Source organism: Poecilia mexicana, unplaced genomic scaffold, assembly GCF_051168715.1.
Source record: "Poecilia mexicana isolate PSO_F unplaced genomic scaffold, ASM5116871v1 scaffold_1, whole genome shotgun sequence".
NCBI lineage: Eukaryota > Metazoa > Chordata > Actinopteri > Cyprinodontiformes > Poeciliidae > Poecilia > Poecilia mexicana.
This window is the reverse complement of record NW_028263370.1, coordinates 18,040,594-18,062,924: the sequence shown is the minus strand read 5'-3', so window position 1 is coordinate 18,062,924 and position 22,331 is coordinate 18,040,594. Positions and strand designations below refer to the sequence as shown.

General features: G+C 39.2%; 1 protein-coding gene across 1 annotated transcript; it reads left to right on the top strand.

Annotated features, from left to right (window-relative positions):
• The first annotated feature begins 77 nt into the window (after positions 1-77).
• LOC106927084 (metal transporter CNNM1-like) lies at positions 78-20,778 on the top strand. The gene is made up of 10 exons (XM_015002405.2): positions 78-1,933; positions 6,146-6,289; positions 6,526-6,666; positions 7,049-7,218; positions 7,301-7,391; positions 11,809-11,954; positions 12,871-13,150; positions 13,980-14,084; positions 15,162-15,266; positions 17,203-20,778. The coding sequence occupies exons 1-10, from the start codon at positions 493-495 to the stop codon at positions 17,280-17,282; spliced, it is 2,703 nt and encodes a 900-aa protein (XP_014857891.2). The 5' UTR covers positions 78-492; the 3' UTR covers positions 17,283-20,778.
• The last annotated feature ends 1,553 nt before the right edge of the window (positions 20,779-22,331 follow it).

The following is a 22,331-nucleotide window of genomic DNA, read 5'->3' as shown; positions in this document are numbered from 1 at the left end:
AAGATGAACATTTCTAACAAAGAAAGGTAATTGTAGCAGCTTTAGTCTGATAAAACAATTAAAGATGTCTCAAAAGAATTTAAATCCCCAACAGCAGCAGAAATTATCAGTAAATGATCCCACTACGGAAAGCCGTGAAAACTTTTGCTCAACAAAAGTCTCGTTTCCGGCAAACTATCCAAGGAGCAACAGCTGTTCCTCCCTGACAGCTGTAGAGTGTTGCTGTTTAATCCGCCGTTTTCCTGCAGGTTGTCATCATAAAACGGCGCAGAGATTTTGAAAAGAGCAAAATTTCAACTCCTGAGCTCGCGCCTATTATTAGAAAGTGACGTAATGGCGCTGATGGCGCATCTCCTCCGCTGTGTTGCATCGCCGGAATCAGCGCCGTTAAAACGGACCGCTGATTGTCCCTCCTTTTCCCACATGGACCGGAACCAGGCGGCACCACGTGACTCCGGATCCCCGGACTGAGCCAGTTCATCACACCGCATCATGGCTGCGGAGGATGAGGCTGCGCGGTGCTGCCTCAGGTCCCCGCAGTCCCGCGGGGCTCCGCTCTCTCCGCCCCGCTGCCTATGGCTCCTGCTCGGCCTCTGCTGGCTGATGCCCACCCCGGCTCTCTGCCTGCTCGGCTTCCGTCCGGAGGAGACCGGAGCGGAGCTGTCCGTGGACGACGGGGTGCTGAAAGCCACGGAGGGAACCCGCTTCATGCTGCGGGTGTACTACTCCACCTCCCCGCAGAGGCTCAACCGCACCGCGGGGACCCGCGCCAACAATGCCGCGCCCTGGATCGCCTTCATCGAGGAGCCGAGTCCCGGCAGAGAGGGACAGGTCCACCCCAAGAGGAACATGTGCATGGACAAGAACGCCAGGACGTCCGACATCGAGGTTTTAGGTTCCTTCAAGTCTGCTTCCAGTCAGAACTCTGTGCTGGTCGAGCTGCTGGCCAAAGACTTGCGAAGAGGGGAGAAGATTAAGTATTACTCCATGTGCGCCTTCGACGGATCCAAGTGGGAACACTATCGGACAAGAGACTTCTGGGTCGCGGTGACAGAGCGCTCTGCTGTCCCGGAGCTCTGGCTGCAGGTCCTGGTCTCCGTCCTGCTGCTCGGCTTATCGGCTCTTTTCAGCGGACTGAACCTCAGCCTGCTGGCGCTCGATCCGGTGGAGCTACAAGTCCTGCAGAACAGCGGCACCGAAAAGGAGCAGAACTACGCGCGGAAGATTGAATCTGTGCGTCGGCATGGGAACTACGTCCTGTGCACGCTGCTGCTGGGCAATGCGATTATCAACGCGTCCTTGGCGGTGTGGATGTGCCAGATCCTGGGCATGACCTGGCTCTCCACCGTCATTTGCGCCTTTGGCATCTTCTTCATCGGGGAGATTCTTCCTCACTCCGTGGCATCGCGTCACGGCCTGGCCATCGCGTCCAAAACCATCTGGGTGACGCGGCTGCTGATGGTGCTCTCCTTCCCCATCTCCTACCCCATCAGCAAACTGCTGGACCTCATTCTCAACCAGGAGATCTCCAACTTCTACACCAGAGAGAAGCTCCTGGAGATGCTGCGCGTCACAGACCCGTACCACGACCTGGTGAAAGAGGAGCTGAACATCATCCAGGGCGCGCTGGAGCTGCGCACCAAGACGGTGGAGGACGTCCTGACGCCGCTGAGCGACTGCTTCATGCTGGCGTCGGACGTGGTGCTGGATTTCAACACCATGTCGGAGATCATGGAGAGCGGCTACACCAGGATACCGGTGTTCGAGAACGAGAGGTCCAACATAGTGGACATCCTGTTTGTCAAGGACTTGGCCTTCGTGGACCCGGACGACTGCACTCCGCTGAAAACCATAACGCAGTTCTACAAACACCCGCTGCACTGCGTCTTCAACGACACCAAGCTGGACGCGATGCTGGAGGAGTTTAAAAAAGGTGAGGAGCGTCTTCAGTCAACTAGGATTAAACTAAAACCTCCACCAGCACACGGCACAAACATTAAATCTGCAGTCAAGTTTTTTACTTGAAATAAGACAAAACTAACTTCCAAATAACTTTTCAGCAAGATATAGGAACTTGTTCAATGATTCCTTTAATACTAATGAAAAAGTCCTACTTCCATTGGTAGATTATTTTTTTTATTTCAGTTTAAGTAAAATATAAGTCATAAGTGAAATTGACTTAAAACAAGCTCCTACATCTTGTTGAAAAGTTACTTATAAGTTAGTTTTGTCTTAATTCAAGTACTAGAAACTACATACAAAAAACCTTCTCTAATTTACAGTAAAATACTTAAATTAGAGACGTTTTTTTCTTACAGTGTAGACAGAAAAAAAACGTGGTAAGATTTTGTGTTTTTGCAGTGCACTTATTCATAAACAACATTTTTTAAAGTTGTTATTTTCTAATATCTCTGAGTTTAAAGGGTGATATTTTTGCGAGGGAAGATTCTGGTGAATCTTTGGATTTGCTTTTTAGGTTTTATTGCAGGGTTTGCTATAAGTTTCCATACATAGAAAAAAATGAACATTTTATATTGGACAGCCCTTTTTTATTTTTGTGGGACTCTGTGTAATCGCTGCACATCTTGGACCATTTCATGGTTGATCTGCAACATTTCCAGTTTTCTGAAACTTGCAAATAAGTTTTGCCATTGTGTCGTGTGTGATGCTTGTTTTCTGTTAAAGTTTCGTGCAACCGTTTGACTGCTTCCTGATCCAGCCATCAGTATAATTTCTCCTTCTTGGGTGTCTGAAATATAAAAGAAATGTACATTTTACATTCTCCTAAGTATGGAAACTCATGGCCTACCCTGTAGTTTTAGTGTAACTTTGGTAAAAAATATCATTTGTATTAACTTCTTTTCTTGTAAAGTGCGGGAATAATTTTGTGAGGTAAAGGGTATTTTTTCCCTGTTATAAGTGAAATTATCTGCCAACAGAACTAAAACTTTTTCATCAATATGAAGAAATTATTTACTGAAAACACACCTCTGCATGTTGCTGAAAAGTTGCTTTCTAAGTTAGTTTGTCTTATATTTGCAAGATATTTTGCACTAGAAACTCGACCAACATGCTAAGATTTTTTATTTTTTTTGCAGTGCATGCACATCATTTGTTGCCATGGCAACACTGTGAAATATCCTAAAAATACCCCAGGAAACATTTAGCTCAGCATTCTGTCCCAAACAAATGAGTCACTTGATTGCATAATGCTGCGACCAGGCGACGTTTGGAGGTCGATGTGATTCCTGAAATCCAGAATCTTCCTCAGATTAAGTGGATAATTTAGTAAAACAGAAAGCTGCGTGCATGTTGGCGTGAACCGAGCCGGCCTCTTGCTTCAGAAAGTGTGAGAACCTGCAGCCTGAGCAGGCACAGCCCGCCCTGCACCAAAACGAAGAGTCATGCCCAGTTTGCAGAGGCTCTGCGGTCTCAGTCAGGCTGTTTCTGAGGGTGGGGTCCGCTCCAGCCAATCACAGAGCTCCCTGCTCTCCACCGCCTCTTCCATGGATGCTGCAGACTCAGCACTTTTCTGTCTGTTGGGTTTGTGGTGAGGACAGCAGTAAACGGAGGAGGCAGATTCTGTGTACAGGAAACATCATCAGATTATTAGTATTTTTATTTAGTTTAGCAAAGCAGAGACTTTGCCAATCTGCTAAACACGCAGTGATTGTTTTAGGAGCTCCAGAAGTTGAATAAATATTGAACCAGCCACATAATCACAATTGTTCCTTTTAAAAGTAATCAGGCTTTCTGCGTGTAGATGACCTGGATGAGATAATCTACATGGAGGATTATCTCTTTTGCCCTCTGCTCTCCTCTCTGCAGGAACGCTTCCTGGCTCTGCAGCAGAAAAATGCAGCCAGTTTTTCTCTTTACCATGAGAATCCTGCAGAAGCAGAAGAAGAAAAAAAATGACAGAAAGCTCCTTCAGTGGTCTTGTTCTCACAATTATTTAGTCTAAACTTCATCAAAAGACAGGAGTGGGAACTATTTCCCAGAATGCTTAGCGGCATGTTTCTGTATCCTGAGATGGAAGAGCGTCACATTGATCCGACTTTTGTTTTTATTAAGGAAAATGTTTATTTTAAAGCCTGAGGTTAAAGTCCTGTTCACACTAAATGTTTCTGAGCCGAATTCATTGTGATGTCTAACAAAATTCATCATCAGATCAGAAATTGCAACTTGAAACAAGAATTTAAATTATTCTAAAGTAAAATAAGTTATTTTAACTTGATATTATGAGTAAAATAATAGAGAAATGTGGCTCTTTAACCAGGTGAGGGAAGATTTTTTCTTGAATATTGTGAAATAATGATTTGGATTAAATTGCAGCATTAAGTTAAAACTCACAATTCAAGATTAATGAACTTAAAAAACAAAGTTTAGACAATTTGTCTCTTGTTGTTAAATCAACTTTATGAACTTTAATTTCTGAGTAAAAACCAAAACAATTTTCTTGTGACTTTAATTTCATTTTCCAGGCGGCAGGTGGACTTTCATTTTCAAGTTAAGCCACTTTCAAATGTTTTACAGTGCAGAAATCTAATTATTCTGGAGGCACTGGGACACAATGCCATCCATTCAGTGACCAGAAGCTGAAATGCCGTTCATGTGGATGAAATTAGGATCCTCAGCACGGCTGTGGCTGCGTTTCACAGTAGTGCAGAGCTGCAGCCAGAAGCCTGCAGAACCAGGAGAGCGAATATTTGGCCTGAATGCTAAGCAGTGTGAATCACACACTGCAGGTTGCCAAGTACCAGCCCCCCTTGCTGTGAACAACAACTGCAGCAAAGTGCCGGTATGGAGACGAGCAGCTTCAGCGTGAATTAGACAAACACATCCTGGATGAGGAATATTTAATCCAAGTCAGAATGCAGCCATCAATTAAACTGATTTTAAAAAGTAATAGTCAATTTAGCCTAAAGATCTGTTATTTTTATGTCATTTGTGACTGAACTTTTTGAAATGTCTTTTCTGAACCATTCGCCCTCTGCTGTTTGTCCTGGAACAGAGAACCTCATAAAATATTCAGTTTGCTTCATTTTCACTTCATGCCCTTCATGCTGTCTCGTCTCTTTGCTCATTTAATATTCTCCGTTAGTTTTTGCATAATTCAACTCTCACTCTGCGCGTCAGAAGTTTTGGTTTGAAGGCGTTCGGCAGAGGAGAGCATTGCTGCTCAGTTATTGTATAAATATATTCAATAATAAACTCAAATTAAATACACCATGATGTTTTATATTATCTGTTGTGTTCCTCATAATGAGTTACTCATCTTACGTTTTTGTTTTGCATAAGACTCCAATATTTTTCTCACTGATTATTTTTCACTGCACAAGTTGGTTCCTTCAAGATTGCTGTTATTCTTATTTTTTGGAAACAAGAGTTTTTTCTTCCAGCCAACTTTCAGTTAAAATGCTTGGATGCTGGACAATGTGAAGACTTACTTTATAAGGTGTGTTTTGTGGGTAACACTTCTAATCTAGTCTAGAAAATGGCCATGATGTTACACGTCTGTATTTAATAATAAATCATATTTTCTTTTTGGTATTATGTAACATTTTAACTCGTTCAGAAACTAAAAAAATTAAAACATATCTTTCATATATTTTGTTTTTAATAGATAAACTTTACTGTATTTAATGCACAACAAAAGTACATAAACAACAATTAGGAAGAATTATATTGTGTGTTTCTTTAATTAGGAGGAATAATGCAAGTGTGCAAGTTTAGATTGAACTTTTATTAAATCTGCTTTTGGTAAAAAGTCTCAATATGTAAAAATGACAATAAGTCATATAAGTAACAAAAAAATATAAGATTAGGCATTTTTTTTTTTTTTTTTTACCAAATCAGTTTCTTTCAATAAAAACTTATAAAACTTTAACAAAATCTGCAGGTCTGTGTCTGGTGAATTTTACGTTAAAACATGCTTGTTTTTCTTTCAGTAGGTAAAAAATCCAGAAATTTTATTCAAGAAATACTTCATAATAAAATTACTGAAGTAAAAGTAAAAATTACAGCATAGTAGAAATATTCCTAAAAGTACATAAAAAGAAAAAAAAGCTACTCAAGTAAATGTAACTAGTAGTTCCTTCCCAGCTGTGATTATTTGGGTGAAAGTTATTTGTTGTGATTACAGGAAAGTCTCACCTGGCCATCGTGCAGCGCGTGAACAACGAGGGCGAGGGCGACCCGTTCTACGAGGTGATGGGCATCGTCACCTTGGAGGACGTGATTGAGGAAATCATCAAGTCGGAGATTCTAGATGAGACGGATCTCTACAGTATGTACGCGCACACACACACACACACACACACACCCCCACACACACACACACACACACACACACACACACACACCCCCACACACACACACACACACACGCACACACACACACACACACACACACACACACACACACACACACACACACGCTTGGTTGTACTGTTTGAGAAGTTAGCATGGGATTCTGAGGAGATGATTTTACACTCATGTTGTGTGTGTTGGTTTATGCCTCAGCTGATAACCGGACAAAGCGGCGGGTTTCCCACCATGAGAGGAAGCAGCAGGACTTTTCCATCTTCAAACTGTCGGAAAATGAAATGAAAGTCAAGATTTCCCCCCAGCTGCTCCTGGCAACACATCGCTTCCTCTCCACAGGTATCGTAGGAAACGATTGTTCAAAGAACACACTATGCCAATGGAGAAACACGGTGGTGGCAGTATGATACTGTTGGGATGGGATTTTTGAGAAAAATCTGCAATAAACTCACAATTATGCATTAGCACATAAGCACACTGTTATTTTGACGGTTCTATTTATGAGTCTAGAGGGCCGCATAAAAAGCTACGGCTGGCCAGTTTTGGCCCTCGGGCCTTGAGTTTGACACGTGTCTTATAGAAAAGAGACTAAAAATGAATATTGCACATCTTTACTGGTTTATTTTAAAAAATAGAACATTGATAATCTCTTTACTTTTGAAACTACAATGTTGAGACATTGGTAGACTGTGCCATGTTACTGAAGCTCCTCCTTTGTTAGAGGTGGAGCCCTTTAAACCTGCGCACATCTCAGAGAAGATCCTGCTGAGGCTCATCAAGCACCCCAGTGTGGTCCAGGAACTCAAATTCGACGAGAAGAACAAACGAGCTCAGCACCACTTCCTCTTCCACCGCAACAAACCGGTCGACTACTTCATCTTGGTTCTGCAGGTACCGGCTGTAATCTTACTCTTCACCTGCACAGGTGTTTGTGATGTCAACATGCGTGTTACTGGGGTGTTTTGTTTTCCAGGGCCGAGTTGAGGTGGAGTTTGGTAAAGAAGCGCTGAAGTTTGAGAACGGAGCTTTTTCTTACTTTGGGGTACCTGCCATCATGTCAACTGGTACAAATACACACACATGTTCTCATCAGGTCTTTCTGGCAGCAAATTGCTCCCTAATGTTCCAACAGAGTCTTTATCAAAGCTAGATCAGGCAATTTTAATAATTAAAGTTATTAGTTATAGGCCAGATTGTGAGTCTTTGAACATCTTGGGACTGTGGCAGGGACTAGAACATTTTTATTTCGATTATTTAATCATGTAGATTTGGACATGTTAGAAATGTTAACACAATTAATCATATTTTTAAATATACAAAGGTTCCAGCCAGAGTTATTGCTTAAAATACATTATCTGATAGGACACTGGAAAAAACTACTATTGTGTGGAAGTTGTGTAGCAAATAGTATCTCAATGCTGAACATGCTGCAGTAACGCAGATGTCCCCAAAGCTAATGTCAGCGTCCACATTTCCAAAGCATTTTCTCAAAAAAGTTACATGAATGATCAGTGGATCTGGAAACACTTCAAAGCTGAGTACCTTTGCACCAAACAACAAATATAGCTTATATATCTCTTTACTCAATAATTTAGAAACAAAAAGTGTGCTTGAATTGAAAATGTTGCTTATTTTGTCAATATATTTTGGGATTAACCCAATTAATAATTTGAATTAAGTTCCACCATTAGTTGGGGCATCTGTCTTTTGGAAGCAGAATAAATAGGGAATGTGAGTTTCAAGCCCAGTTCAGATGGCGGCCTGGCTCAGGTCTGAAGGCTGCCGTCACTTACTAACCCACATGTGTCAAACTCAAGGCCCGTGGGCCACATGTGGCCCGCCATGTCATTTTATGTGCCCCCCCCCCCCCCCCCGCAGCATTTTATAGGCCGACATTGACTTAAAATAGGTTTTGAGCACGAATTGACTACAAACTACATCTCCCACAATGCATTCCGATTGTTACCAGCTAACATTACGGCTTCTCGCCACTAGAGAGCAGCAGAGTCACCTCAAGCTGCTTATTGATTTTCCCAGCGAATAAAACTGAGACATGGACAAGCTAACATCAAAACGTCCAAGAAAAGAAAAATCGATTTACAAGTAAGATGAAGATGTGTGTGAGTTGGTGTCACGGTGGCAGGTCGCGCTAGACGTTATCTTGACCGACAACATAAAAAAAATCGGTCTTGTACTATTTTTATGTGAAATTACAATCATATTAACATCGACTATTTAGTCGCATTTTATGCGGTTTAGTGAATATTCACCGTGAATCCAGATCCCATCACAAATTAAGCAGATAAATGCATCTACATTTTTCTCGTAGTGACAAAAACCAATAACTTAATAAATTAAATTAAGCAACTTCACTTAAATTAGCATCACTTCACCCGCTGGGGTCTGAACGCACTTCCTCCTGGTTTCTATCTGCAGAAAAATCTGCGCTAATTCATCAGTCAGTTGGATCTGTCTGATCCAAACAGATCAACTGAACTCTGTGAGTGTTTTACCCGGTGAGGTCCGGTGTGAGCTTTTACCAGGATTATTTATTTATTTTGCGTGGTTTCGCTTCTCCGAAACGGACAGATGTTACGTCCGCCGCTCTCCTGGGTAACGTGAACCCAGAAGGCTCCATTTATTAAATCCGCTGGATGAGTTACTTCCAGCGGTTTCTAAGTCTTTGCAGCGGCGAAGCCTTGTCCGCAGTGGTTGACAGCGGACTGCGCATGTTACCGTCTAAATAACTTTTGCATCGTCATTTATTTCCTCCAGATAAACTACCGGACGTTGTGTTAATCCTCAAAGGGATTAACACAACGTTGCATTCTCTTTAGTTTTCTCTGGTCTGTAATGGAGACTTGAATTTAACGCTCCATTTCAACCAAAGGTTTGTAATGCGCTTCCTAACCATTTTTTAATTTGTAAGTATTGATTTTATTTTTTACACTTTTTGATCCCAGGCTTAGTTTATGGACTGAACAGACAGAAACAGTTACCATTATACATTTTGAACTGTTGATTTTATTTTTGAACCATTTTTTTTAATAGTAAAATGTTTTATTTTTGAACCATTTGTTTTAATTATAAAGTGTTGATTTTATTTTTGAACCATTTGTTTTAATTATAAAGTGTTTATTTTAGAACCATTTTTTATTTTAAAGTGTTTATTTTATTTTTGAAACCTTATTTATTTTGAACTGTTGATTTTATTTTTGAACCATTATTTATTTTGAACTGTTGATTTTATTTTTGAACCATTTTTTTTAAATTGTAGAGTGTTTATGTTATTTTTGAAACCTTGTTTATTTTATTTTTGAACCCTTATTTATTTTGAAGTGTTGATTGTCTGAAAGACCTTAGACATGAATTGCCCCATGTGGGGTTTGAACCGATGACCTCAGCATTACCAGCACTGTGCTCTAGCCTGCTGAGCTAACTCACCTACCTTACAAACTGTTGAGTTTCCATGGATTTAAGAAGAACTTACATGATCTTACCACAATGTAGATTTGATAAAAGTGCTTATATTGCAATGTTTTTCAAAACAACATAAATAATATTTTATTTTCCAGAGATTTTGTATTTTGAAGTGTTGATATTATTTTTGAACCATTTTTAATTTTCAATTGATTGTATTTCAGAGATAATTTTTTATTTAATGTCTTAATTTTATTTTTAAACCATCTTTTATTTGTAAGTGTTGATTTTACTTTTTAGCCATTTAACCAATTCTCTGTAGAACTATTTGTCTCTGCTAATGACATCTTTAATACATTTCTTTGATCCCAGGCTTAGTTTATGGACTGTAATGTGAAATTGGGCAGAAGTATAAGTCTGACAGTTAGTTTACCAAGTTACTGTGCTCTCTGAGAGGATCTGTAAGTATTTGACATTGTTTTATGCCCATCGTTGACATCAGTCTCTCACAAAATGTGGATCATCTACCAGGAACACTGCAAAGAGCATGAGTTCCTGTAGTGTAGTGGTTATCACATTTGCTTTACATGCAAAAGGTCACTGGTTCGAAACCAGACAAAAACAGATTTTGCATGTTCTATTGATCACAGGTGTTTACTAAAGGTCAACAAGGGTTCTGTGGTATCATGGTCTGTACTCTGAATCCAGGCATCTGAGTGCAAGCCTCAGTTGAAATTTTCATGCGTTGCATCTCACATCATGAACTTTGGAACCTTAAACTGAAACAAAGCAGAGAAGTTCAGTTTCTGTAGTGTAGTGGTTATCATGTTTGCTTTACATGCAAAAGGTCACTGGTTCGAAACCAGGCAGAAACAGTTTTTGTAGGTTATGCATCTCTTGGGGTGCAGTGAGACAACAAGAGCCTTCCTCTTTGGTGATGGTTCATTTGCCAATCGACTTCAATGTCGGCTTCTTTGAAATCGAAGTTACTTTACTTCAATTACCAATTGGCAGTTCTATGGTGTAATGCACATGTGTCAAACTCAAGGCCCGAGGGCCACAAGTGGCCCACCAGCATTTTATAGGCCAATGATTGACTTAAAATAGGTTTTGAGCACGAATTGACTACAAACTACATTTCAACCAAAGGTTTGTAATGCGCTTCCTAACCAGACGCTCCAAAGCGTCCGGTCCATAATCTTCAACACGCTGTCAGCTCCCGGTCAGAAAGACGCATTTAGTTCAGAGACCATGAGATGATATTCAGAAAGGATTTTTTTTAATTAACTGATTTCAGTTGCCTCTGAGACTAAATCTTTGCGTAAAGTCTATAATGTCTGCCCATGTGACTTGTTTTTATTATTTGCTTGCTTACCTTAAAACACTGATTTAAATATTGTAATTTTTAAACTGAGCAGTAATTTTACATCCATGGAAACTCAAATGTAATATTTAAAACTTCAATACATGAAATCAGTTCTTTAACAATATGAGGTGTTTAATTTATTTTTAACATTGTATTTTTATACATTTATGCTAGGGCTGCCCAAGTCTAGTTTTCCAGAGCTACCATCTGCAGCTTTAGATGCATTCCTTCTCTGACACACCTGGACCATTGACTCATTATAAGCCTCTACAGAACTGAAAGAGGGAAGTCAACCTTTTGTCTGGGGTGTGTTTTAGCAGGGATGCACTCCTGATTTGTACCGTCAATGTGGCCCGTTGAGGGGGGCCAATATGCTGCAGTGGCCCTCGGTGAAATTGAGTTTGACACCCCTGTACTAACCAAACAAAATCACCAATGAGACAAAAACACAATAAACCATTGTTTTTAAAACTTGATGCACTTTGAAATTATGCATAACAGTTGACGAGTAAACTTGAGTCACAGGCTTAGTTTCTTCCAACACAACATAAGATTTAAACACTTTGATACAAACAGTTGAACTAAACCAACACAAACAGGAGCGGCCTACCTTCAACCAATGAGGATGTAAATATGTGCAACAGCAGCATATTCTGCCTGTGTTGTTCCTGTCTGGTCACATATTTCCCTGACAGCCCACAGATCGCCCTCTCACAGCAGCGGCCTGGAGCGCTCTGAGTCCATGCTGTACGCCGGAAGTTTGGGTCAGCTGAACGGAGGAGGGAACTTCTACCTGCCGGACTACTCCGTGAGGCAGCTCACCCCCCTGCAGGTCATCAAGGTACACGGAGGTCATGTTTTGGGTATTTGTAGAACTTCACTTTCATTATGGTTTTATATTTGGGCGAATCAATCATGAACCGGAAGTGTTTTAGTGGACGTTGATGCATAAACTGTTGTTAGAGCCATCGGTCTGTGTAGCCTTTAAATCGGCACGTCCTATGTTTTCATCTGTAACGGTGGATATGTCGAGAAGAGAATAAGTCATTATTTAAAAACCACTTGGGCAACGATTCAGTCCCGCTAGCGGCGAAGTTTATGTGGAGGGCCGCAAAACCCTGCTTTTATTTTGATATTCCACTTCCGCTTATCGGTAAGCTAATTTGCGTATTAGCTAGTTACAAGGTACATGTTAAATATGTATGTTACTTGCAAAATATTTTATCATAATTTTTTTTAAATGAAATTGAGCTTGGAAAAATAAATATTTAGTTTGAAAATTAAATATTTAGCTTGGACCCAAATACTTATCTACAAGCTATTTAGCTAAATATCTACAAGATAAATGTTAAATATTTATGTTGCTTGCTAAATATTTAGCTTACTTAACCTTTAGCCCTAAATATTTAGGTCTGAGCTAAATATTGAGTTTGGAAAGTAAATATTTAGTTTGGAAATAAATATTTAGCTAGAAAAATAAAAATTTATTTTGGAACTAGACATTTAGCTTCCTAACTAAATAATTAGTTTGTAAACAAAATACTTATCTTGTGATTTAAATATGTAGTTTGGAACTGACATTTCTAAATATAGAAATGGTGAAAATATTATTTAGAAAAATAAACATCCACATTTTTTCTCTATGACAGGCTATACCAGATTAATGCTGTTAACGTTTTACTGCGTAACATTACAAAAGCCACCATGTAGTCTGTCAGCTTTATTAATACCCAGAATCCTCTGCTTCCGTGTATCAGATTACGCGTAGCCACTACCAGAACGCGCTGACAGCCACCAGGATGGACAGCTCCCCTCAAACTCCTGATGCTGACCTCCGCCTGGCAGAGGCCAACACCCCGACCCCTGACCCTTCAGCCACAGGCAACGCCGCTACACTCATGCCCTTCGAGCCGACCACAGCCACCCTGCTGCCCCCGCCCAGGGAGCCCAGCCGGCCCAGCTCGGCCCGCACCAGAGGACAACAGTCCAGCGTCCCACACAGCACCTCGGTGCTGAATGAGAAGAACCGCATCGTCCGTAAGTATATCTGTGGTGTGCCGATAGTGAGCAGTTCAGACTGGACCCAATAGGAGATTATGTGAATCATTATTAGAGGGAGACAAAGAAGCTGCCTGAAACATAATTTTTAATGCACTACAGGACATATTTACAGTTCAGTAACCTCAAACACACATGTAAAAGGTCACAACTGAGACCAGATGAGCAGAGGGTGTAAAAGTAAATGTCAGAATATAATTTATGGCGTAGAGAAATCCAGGACAAACTCCTGCTTGTCAACTGAAAATTGAGTGTTATTGAAGTGGCAGATGTGGATTGCAGCGTAGAACTGGGTTGAATACGTGCAAAATTGTACTTAAGTAGGAGTAGCACTACTTCAGCATACTTTTACTCAAGTAAAAGTAAAAAAGTAATCCCTAAAAAGACTACTCAAGTAGTCTGATCATTTTTTAACTTAGACAAAAATAAAAATCTAGTTCACAATCAACCAAACAAAATGCCTGTCTGGTAATAATAGAGTTTGTAATTCTTTATATCTTGATTTACGATGATTTACTTATCCCTCTTCTACAAAAGTCTGTTTTGCTTGTTTCTATAAGATTTTTCACATTTTGTTTATAAAATGAAAAGGCACAAGAAATTTATTGGTAAATAAAAAAAAAAGGTGGCCAATTCTACCATATGACGCCTTTTTGGTGTGTTCAGTTTGACGATTTCGTCCCTCAGGGCAATAAGTTTGGACTCCTCTGGTTTAGGTTCAGGTCCAGTCCAGATGAGCAAATCACAATGTTTGAACTGTGATGGATACACATTGCTCTTAAATGATGACTCTGTGTTTGTGCTACAGGCAGTAAGTCTGACGGTCAGAAGAGTCCCAGTGATTCTGTGTTCCTCAGGATGGATGAGATCCCGTACATCCGAGAGGACCGATCAGAAACCGACACACACTCAGGTTTGTCCGACTCCTCACTGTAACAACCAGCTTGAAGAAACAAATTGTGGATGTTAAATAAGATAGAATGATCTTGTTTTGTGTTTCTGTGGGTTTGTGATTTGACATTTATACCAATACCATTGCCTCGTGAAATGAAAGGTCACCAAACTTCAAACATTCTCCAGGTCTCTGAAGAAGGCACCTTATACCAAAAATGCATTTTACAGTTTTACTGTTTCTTTAATTTATGATGTGATTAAAGAAACAGCACCTTTGATGCTGATTTACTTACAAGTAGGATTGGACAATAAATCAACAACAATATACATTGCGACAGACACACGATCTGATCAGTATCCAAAGGTAATCCATCTTATAGAATATTCAATATTCAAAATATTCACTGAACTCTGATCCAAAACCGCACAGCATTCTGGGAGATGTAGGCCCTCAACTTCTCTCAGCCAGCTAAGTAAGGTTGGTGACATTCACTCACTCACTCACTCACTCACTGTTTGGTTACTTAGCAACTAACTCATTCACTTTCTGGTTGCTTAGCAACTCACTCACTTTCTTGTTGCTTAGCAACAGCTTGTTGAGTAACTTGCACAGCAACAGTTTAAGGTTTTGCCACTGTGCCTGATAACTTCCTAAAAATAAAAAAACGACAGCATGAAGTGGAAACTGTGACACCTGTCTGGTAATATTTCATATATTTAAAACATAAAATTAATCGATAAGTATTGATATCGACTGATATGAAACGCTTATTTTGTGACAGGTTTCTCAGCCATATTGTCCAGCCCTACTTACAAGTATGTGTTTCTGACGCTGAAGAAAACTTTGGTTCATCATCTGTTACAATAACACTTCATGGGCATTTTGCATTTCAAAAAGAAGCCAGAATAACCCACATGATCAACAGTGAAGAGGTTTAAGAATAAAATTTACGATGTGATTAAAGAAAACACTTAGACGACTCTGGTTGTTATGTAATTCTACCATATGTCGCCTTTTCAGTTAATCCAAAATGTCGCTTTAATGCGTCCTGTCCTGGCAACCAGGATCATTCAGATCTCCGTCTCTGTTTTTCAGACATGGCCTCGGTTCCCATAGAAACAGACACATCGCCTTTCATCAGCAGCATGTCGCTGAGCGGCTCAGAGGACACGCTGGGCAAGAAACTGCTACTCAAACTTAGTTAGTCTCTCTTTCTCATATATCGCTGTGATGTAACTTCCTGTAATGGTTTAATCAGACACTAACCATCAGAGATGAAGCTGAATCTTAAAAAAGAAGAGCAGATATAACCATGCATGAATGTGCAGTTTGTTCAGATGGCCTGATTCACTGTTTTGTTCTCTGCTTTGATTCGTATAAAAACCTTATGCACAGAGGCAAACACTCACACATCCTACTGTCTAAACGTTCATCAGTGCTTTGAACCTGCCTACTTTGTATTCCTCTGTAGTTTCTTCAAATTTCCATTCAGCTTCAGTCTAAAGCCTGGTTAGTTTCCTCTGCAGAGCAAAGAGATGTGTTTTAAAAAACAACCTAAACAGAATGTGGATTTCTGAGATATTTTATGTTGGAGAGCCAACCAAATAACTGCTCTCATTTACAGTGAAACAAGACAGTAAGACAATTATTAAATAAAGGTTGCAGAGTGAGGGTATGGAACGATGTAAAGGCTTCACTAACCAAGAACTGAAAGTATTATTTATATAACAACTTTTATTTTAAACTTCATCTGAAACTTGTCTACAAAAACAATGTTGTCTTTTATTGCCTTATATTTGAATAACCCTGAAATTCTTCATCTTTTTACAGTTTTGACTGGGGGAAACGGTCAAATAAGTAGATAGTGAAAACTGGAGATATCACATGGGTATCACATATTTACTAATAATTTAACATACCCTTCCGAAAAAGTGTGAAACCCATGTGAAAACATGCAAATCTCATGGGTTTTTACCATGAAAGATTCCAAATCCACACATGAATTTGTGTGAACCACATGTGCATCTGTTGCTCTTATTAAAATAGCAACATTTCATGACCCATTGTGTCCAGTGCAGCAGATAAATATAAAAGCAGAAGACAGCATCAGAGTCTAAATGAGTATATGCTGTACATCTGTCCAGAAGAGGGCAAAGTTCACAAAAGTTATACTTAAGTAAGAGCAGTATTACTTCAACATATTGTTACTCAAGTAAAAGTAAAAACGTATTTGGTGAAAAATCTACTCAATTATCAATCATCTAATGTCTAAAGATTACACCATCAGATGGACCAAAATGTAAGGGTAAGTAGAAATGTTGGTATTTAAGGGAGATAATGACAATAATTCATATAAGAAGCAAAAAATAACAAAATCTCAGAAAACTAAATTTTTACAAATCAATTTCTTTCAATATAAAACTTCAGAAACTAACTGCAGGTCTGGTGAATTTTTGTTTGTTTTTCACTCAGTGGGTAGAAAATCCAGAAATTTTACTCAAGAGTAGAAATACTTCATCGTAAAATTACTGAAGTAAAAGTAAAAAGTACAGTGCTGTATAAATACTCCTAAAAGTATTTTTTCCCCAATAAAGTTTACCAAGTAAACATAATAGAGTAAATGTAATTTTTTACTATCCAACTCTGTGTACATCCTACTGCTTTCTAAGCCGTGAAAAGAAATACCGTCACCATGGAGCCAAGGGGGAAAGTGGAGCCAGAAAAGAAGTGGGTCAAACTTTGAGCCCTGTGGGACTCCCACATTACAGAGGAGCGGCGCAAGACCAGGCTGAAGCAGAAAGTTTGCTGCTCCTAATGAGATTAAACAACAGAAACAATGTGATCAGAATCAGTAGCTACAAATATTATGATAAAAACACCCAAAGGAAATAATGGTTGATGTTTTCTAACATTAATAAAAAAATGCTACATCTCTTTTAACTCTTTGCAGGCCCAAAAATCAACAAATAGATCTAAATTACTGAATTAAATTAGAAAATTTTAGAAAATTTTAGTGTTATTACATACTAGTCATTTCCTGAACTTTAATTTTACAATAGGTTTAATCAAATTGAACTCAGTTATACATAAAAAGAATATATGCATTTTTTAAAATTTATTTTTCTTCTCCTCTCAGGTCACAAGAAACGGAAAAAGTCCCGTGAAGGAGACAAAACCCCAGAGGACATTTCAGAGCAGCCGCTGGTGAAAACCTAGCAGTGACTGAAACAGAGCAGAAGACGCCATCATCTGATGGCTTCATAAAGACTACAACTATCAGAGTTTTATCTGAAAACTGTGCACTGACGGTGACCTTAAACGAAACCTACAGGAGTTTGCTGGTCAATTAGATCATTTTTTGACTTCAGGTTGTGAATTAGAAATAAACTATAGCCTCTCACCTTTACCACTCCACATTTTTCACACACAGTGGATATTTCTAATATTTCTATTGACATGAAAGTCACAACAGATGACGGTAACAACACAAGTCATCCACATATACAAAGGGATCAGAGGCTGCGTTCACACTGCAGCCTGGAAGTGACCCAATTCCTATTTGAGATTATTTTCATAAGCCTGAACAACACAGGACGGATTCAACCCGGGCCATTTGGATATCTGATACATATCCGATCTTTTCAAATAAATCTGAACGTCCAGGTCGCATTCATCCAACCTGAACGAAAAACAACAAACATGGCGGACTATAATGAAGGTTAAGCTGTTAATGTGCTGGCTCCAGTCGGACAACAACTTCAAAATCTTGAGATTTGCTCCTCCGTTAGCATCCATGTTTACTTCAACAAACACTGAGCACTTCTTCTTCTTCTTCTTTATGGCGGTTGGCAAAACTCTGATCTCGCTCTCTGTGACGTTTTTGCGCCCTCTACTGCGCTTTTCTACTTTTCATTCTGTTGGCTGAGACGGTTGCCAGGCAACGATGCTTTTTGTCTTGAGAGAGCAGAAAATGATTTGCGAGCAGGCAGAGATTTGATCCGAGCAGAGACAAGTTTTGAGTGAGAGGAGAAAGGTTTGAGAGAATGCAGTGAATATTTGAAAGAGCAGAAGTTTTGAGAGATGAAGTTTGTTTTCAGACTGGAAATGTTTGCTCTCGACTTATGGCAGTAAAATTCACTCATAAAATGTTTTTATTAAAGCCATAGAGATACTAGGAGAGTTTAGTCTAGTTATAGTAAATAATGATATCTGCACATCACTCCAAACACATCATGCTAAAAGGAAACTATGTCTTCAGTAGTTTATTACTGTATCATTTAATTCTCTGCCCATAGCTTCATTATTTGAGTAATTTGTTTTGGTTAAATTTCATGTACGGGTTGCTTTAGTTGTAAACATTTTGGTGTACATTTCATGTCAATGGAAGTATTTGGAACATATTTGCAGAGAAAAAATGTTGAATACCTATTTTAAGTATTTATGAAGGACTAACTGAATGTAAAAAAATATGTATAACTGAGTTTTCATGAACTTCCTGGGTGGAGATAACAGGAATGTTGGTTCAGAGGAAACACACCAAAGACTCCAAACATGTTGCTGTTTGGTACCTGCAGCTCCATTAGACGTTCAACAAAACGCAACTGCTCACTTTGATTTGATGTTTCTGAGCTCAGGCTTCGCTTCATGAATTGTCTTCACACATTAGTACCACTACCACATAATGTAATCTGTAAATATGTTTTCTTCTGTCTGTCAAGAACATTTCTGTTTATATTGAATGGTATGGAAACTTAACATGGAGCTAAATTGGGACCATAAAGTTTGTTCAAAATAATAAAACATGAAAGGGAAAAAAGGAAACTGAAAGGAATCCTTGAATCAGAAAAGTAGCTCTGAACATTTTTCTGTTTCACATCATTTTTTTCATTTTTTTTCTGTTTCAAACTTTTTTGTTCAAAACTTTTTCAGATTCAAAATAATTTTTCAAATATTTCAATTTTTTTTTTCAAATTCAAAACTTTTTTTTCAGCTTAAATATTTTTGTTTCAAATCTTTTTCTCCTGCTTCAAAATATTTTCTCAGTTTAAAAACTTTTGTTTCAGTTTCAATTTTTCTTTTAAAAACTTTATGGTCCTGATTTTGCTCCGCTATTTTTTCATTTTACAGTTTTTTTCTTTCAGTTTAAATTTTTTTATTCAAATATTTTTTTCTGTTTCAAACTTTTTTTGTTCAAAACATTTTTTCAGTTTTCTGTTTCAGATTTTTTTCTATTTCAAATCTTTTTTTTCAATTTCAAAACTTTTATTTCAGCTTAAATATTTTTGTTTCAAATCTTTTTTGTTTCAGTTTCATTTTTTCTTTTAAAAGCTTTATGGTCCTGATTTAGCTCCACAGTGGAAAATCTTGGTATGTTCATTGTTTTTTCCCTTTGTTGAAATGTTTTTATCAATCCACCTTTATGTTCTTTCAGCTTGACATTCTCTCTGATTTCAGGATCAACCAGTTGCCTGCAGATCCATTAAACAAAGAGCTGAATGTTTCAGAAACGTTTCAGAAGGAGCTTCATTGACTGGGTTTCCATGGTTGCAGCGACGTAAAGCTCCGGTTTGTCCTGCTGGAAAGTAGTTTCACTGGTTTGACTCTTCCAGTGTCAGTGAAATTCTGATGTTTTTAAGCTTTACATCATTTTACACCATTATTTCCTCATCAAACACAAACCTGGAAAGTTACCTTGATTCTTTCACGCATGTTTGAGAAATCCTTTAATCTCCATGGCAACCATCCAGCTGTGCAAAACGCCTGGGCGGACTTAGCCCCGCCTTCAAGGTGTTGCTCCTCCTACAAACTGCAATTTCCAAGCTTCTGAGCTTCACCATGACTCCCCCAATTCAGCTCCTTCAGACTAGTCAGCAGCTATTAGCAAATGCTAATTTGAGCATCTTCTGAGCTCATTATATGAGCTACTTCTCAGTGAAACATTGGTAAAAACTTTAAGTGATTAATAGAGGTGTGTCTTTGTGATGATAACTTGAAGGTGGAGTTTTAGAAAGAGCAGGAGTTTTTAGAGACATAGGCCCAATTTCAAAGTTTTAAATTACAAAGTCAAATTTGATTTATACAAAATTTTTGTAACTAAAGGTAATATTGTTACTTAATTTTGCAGTAAAATGGCATTATGTGACTGGAGAACAAAATGCTGCCCCTTTAATACTAAGCTAATCCAGCAAAGGTTTCAGTATTGCCCCTTATGAAAGTTTCCAAAACATGTCCGTAAGAACATGGATGAGCAAGTTTAGACTGCAGTTTGAGTCTGTGCAGCTCATCCAACATCAGTGTCTGACCTCACAAATGCTCTCTTTGAAGCTTGGTCAAATAATAAAATAAACACTCCTAAATCCTTCTCATATGACTAGAAGCTGTTAGATACAAAACGTGGGCCAACTCTGTGTGAAAGCCAAATGTCAGGTCATTAAAGTTCATGTGTGCAAAGCTAAGAGTCTCAATACGTTTGTCAACTTGGTGCATGCCACTGTTTGTTTCTGCTGCCCCCTAGTGGCTAAAAAAATCTCTTCCAACTACTTTGAGTAGTTGTGGTGTTTGAGGTCATCTTTGCTAACATGGCTGCTGCAGCAGTTTTTTTTTATGTACATTAATCAGCACTTCTGTGTCCGACTCTTTATTTAGCAGAAATGCTTTTATCAGAATGATATGAGACATGAGCTCAGACAAATTAAAGATATTAGGTATGAGGGTTTTTTTTTCTTTAGAGTGGATTTATTCAGCTAATGTTTTCTATGCACTAAACCTTTTTAAGCTCCCACCACTGGAGCTGAGCCTTTTAATTATGATTGTAACCCATTATCTCTGCATACATTACAGGAGGTGAACTGAATAAGTTTCTGGCTGTCATCAAGCTCTTTTCTTTTTGTTGGATCTAAATCTGGAAGCTTCATGTTGTATAAAATTTTGTATATTAAGTCAGGAAGTTGAAACAGTAAAGTTTCAACTAAGTGATTTTCACATTAGACAGCTCTGGAACACATTAAGAGCCCACTGCACTGAACCGCATTGAAAACCTGGTTATTCCACCAAACACTGATTCCTGAACTCTTCCTGAGTTAAAACATTAGTGTTGTTATTTCTAAATGAATATGAACTTGTTTTCTATGCATTATTTCAGGTCTGAAAGCACTGCATCTTCTTTGTTATTTTGACCATTTCTCCTTTTCTGCAAATAAAAATTAAATGTTTGCTTGGAATTTCAGAGACATGTCAGAAGTTCATAGAATAAAAGAACAATATTCATTTTACTCAAACATGAACCTATAAAGAGTCAAATCAGAGAAACTGATCATTTTAGGTGGTCTCTTAATTTTTTCTGGAGCTATATATATATATACACACCAACAAATAACTGAAGTGGTTGATATCAGGAAATCCTACCAATGGCTGGAGAAAGCTGGACTCAAGGACAGCACAGAGGCCCTCATCCTGGCCGCCCAGGAACAGGCCCTAAACACCAGAGCAATAGAGGCTCAGATCTACCACACCAGACAAGACCCAAGGTGTAGGTTGTGCAAGGAGGCCCCTGAGACAGTCCAGCACATAACAGCAGGGTGCAAGATGCTGGCAGGGAAAGCGTACATGGAACGACATAACCAAGTGGCGGGCATAGTGTACAGGAACATCTGTGCAGAATATGGACTGGAAGCCCCGAGGTCAAAATGGGGGACACCCCCAAAGGTGGTGGAGAATGACCGAGCTAAGATCCTGTGGGACTTCCAGATCCAGACAGACAAGATGGTAATGGCGAACCAACCGGACATTGTGGTGGTGGATAAAGAACAGAGGAAAGCCGTTGTGGTGGATGTAGCAATACCAAGTGACCACAACATCAGGAAAAAGGAACATGAGAAACTGGAGAAATACCAGGGCCTCAGAGAGGAACTGGAGAAGGCCTGGAAGGTGAAGACCACAGTGGTGCCTGTGGTCATCGGGGCCCTCGGGGCAGTCACCCCCAAACTGGAGCAGTGGCTCAAACAGATCCCAGGAACAACATCAGACATCTCAGTCAAGAAATGTGCAGTTCGAGGCACAGCCAAGATACTGGAGGACCCTCAAGCTCCCAGGCCTCTGGTAGAGGACCCGAGCTCAGAGGATGAAAGAGACCACCCACGGAGGGTGAGAAGGGAATTGAATTATGTTATCCAAATAACTCAACAGTTGTAATAATGGCTGAACTGATCCTGCATTTTCTATCCTATCAATTCAGTTTATTTCAGGTTATTTCTTTTCGGCTGAAAG

What these genes read in the sequence shown, in the direction of transcription:
- LOC106927084 (XM_015002405.2), top strand. Translation starts at nt 493, where the DNA reads ATGGCTGCGGAGGATGAGGCTGCGCGGTGCTGCCTCAGGTCCCCGCAG. An exon ending in ACCTGCCATCATGTCAACTG is followed by an intron (nt 7,392 to 11,808) that starts GTACAAATACAC and finishes TTTCCCTGACAG; the next exon opens with CCCACAGATCGCCCTCTCAC. An exon ending in GAAACTGCTACTCAAACTTA is followed by an intron (nt 15,267 to 17,202) that starts GTTAGTCTCTCT and finishes TTCTCCTCTCAG; the next exon opens with GTCACAAGAAACGGAAAAAG.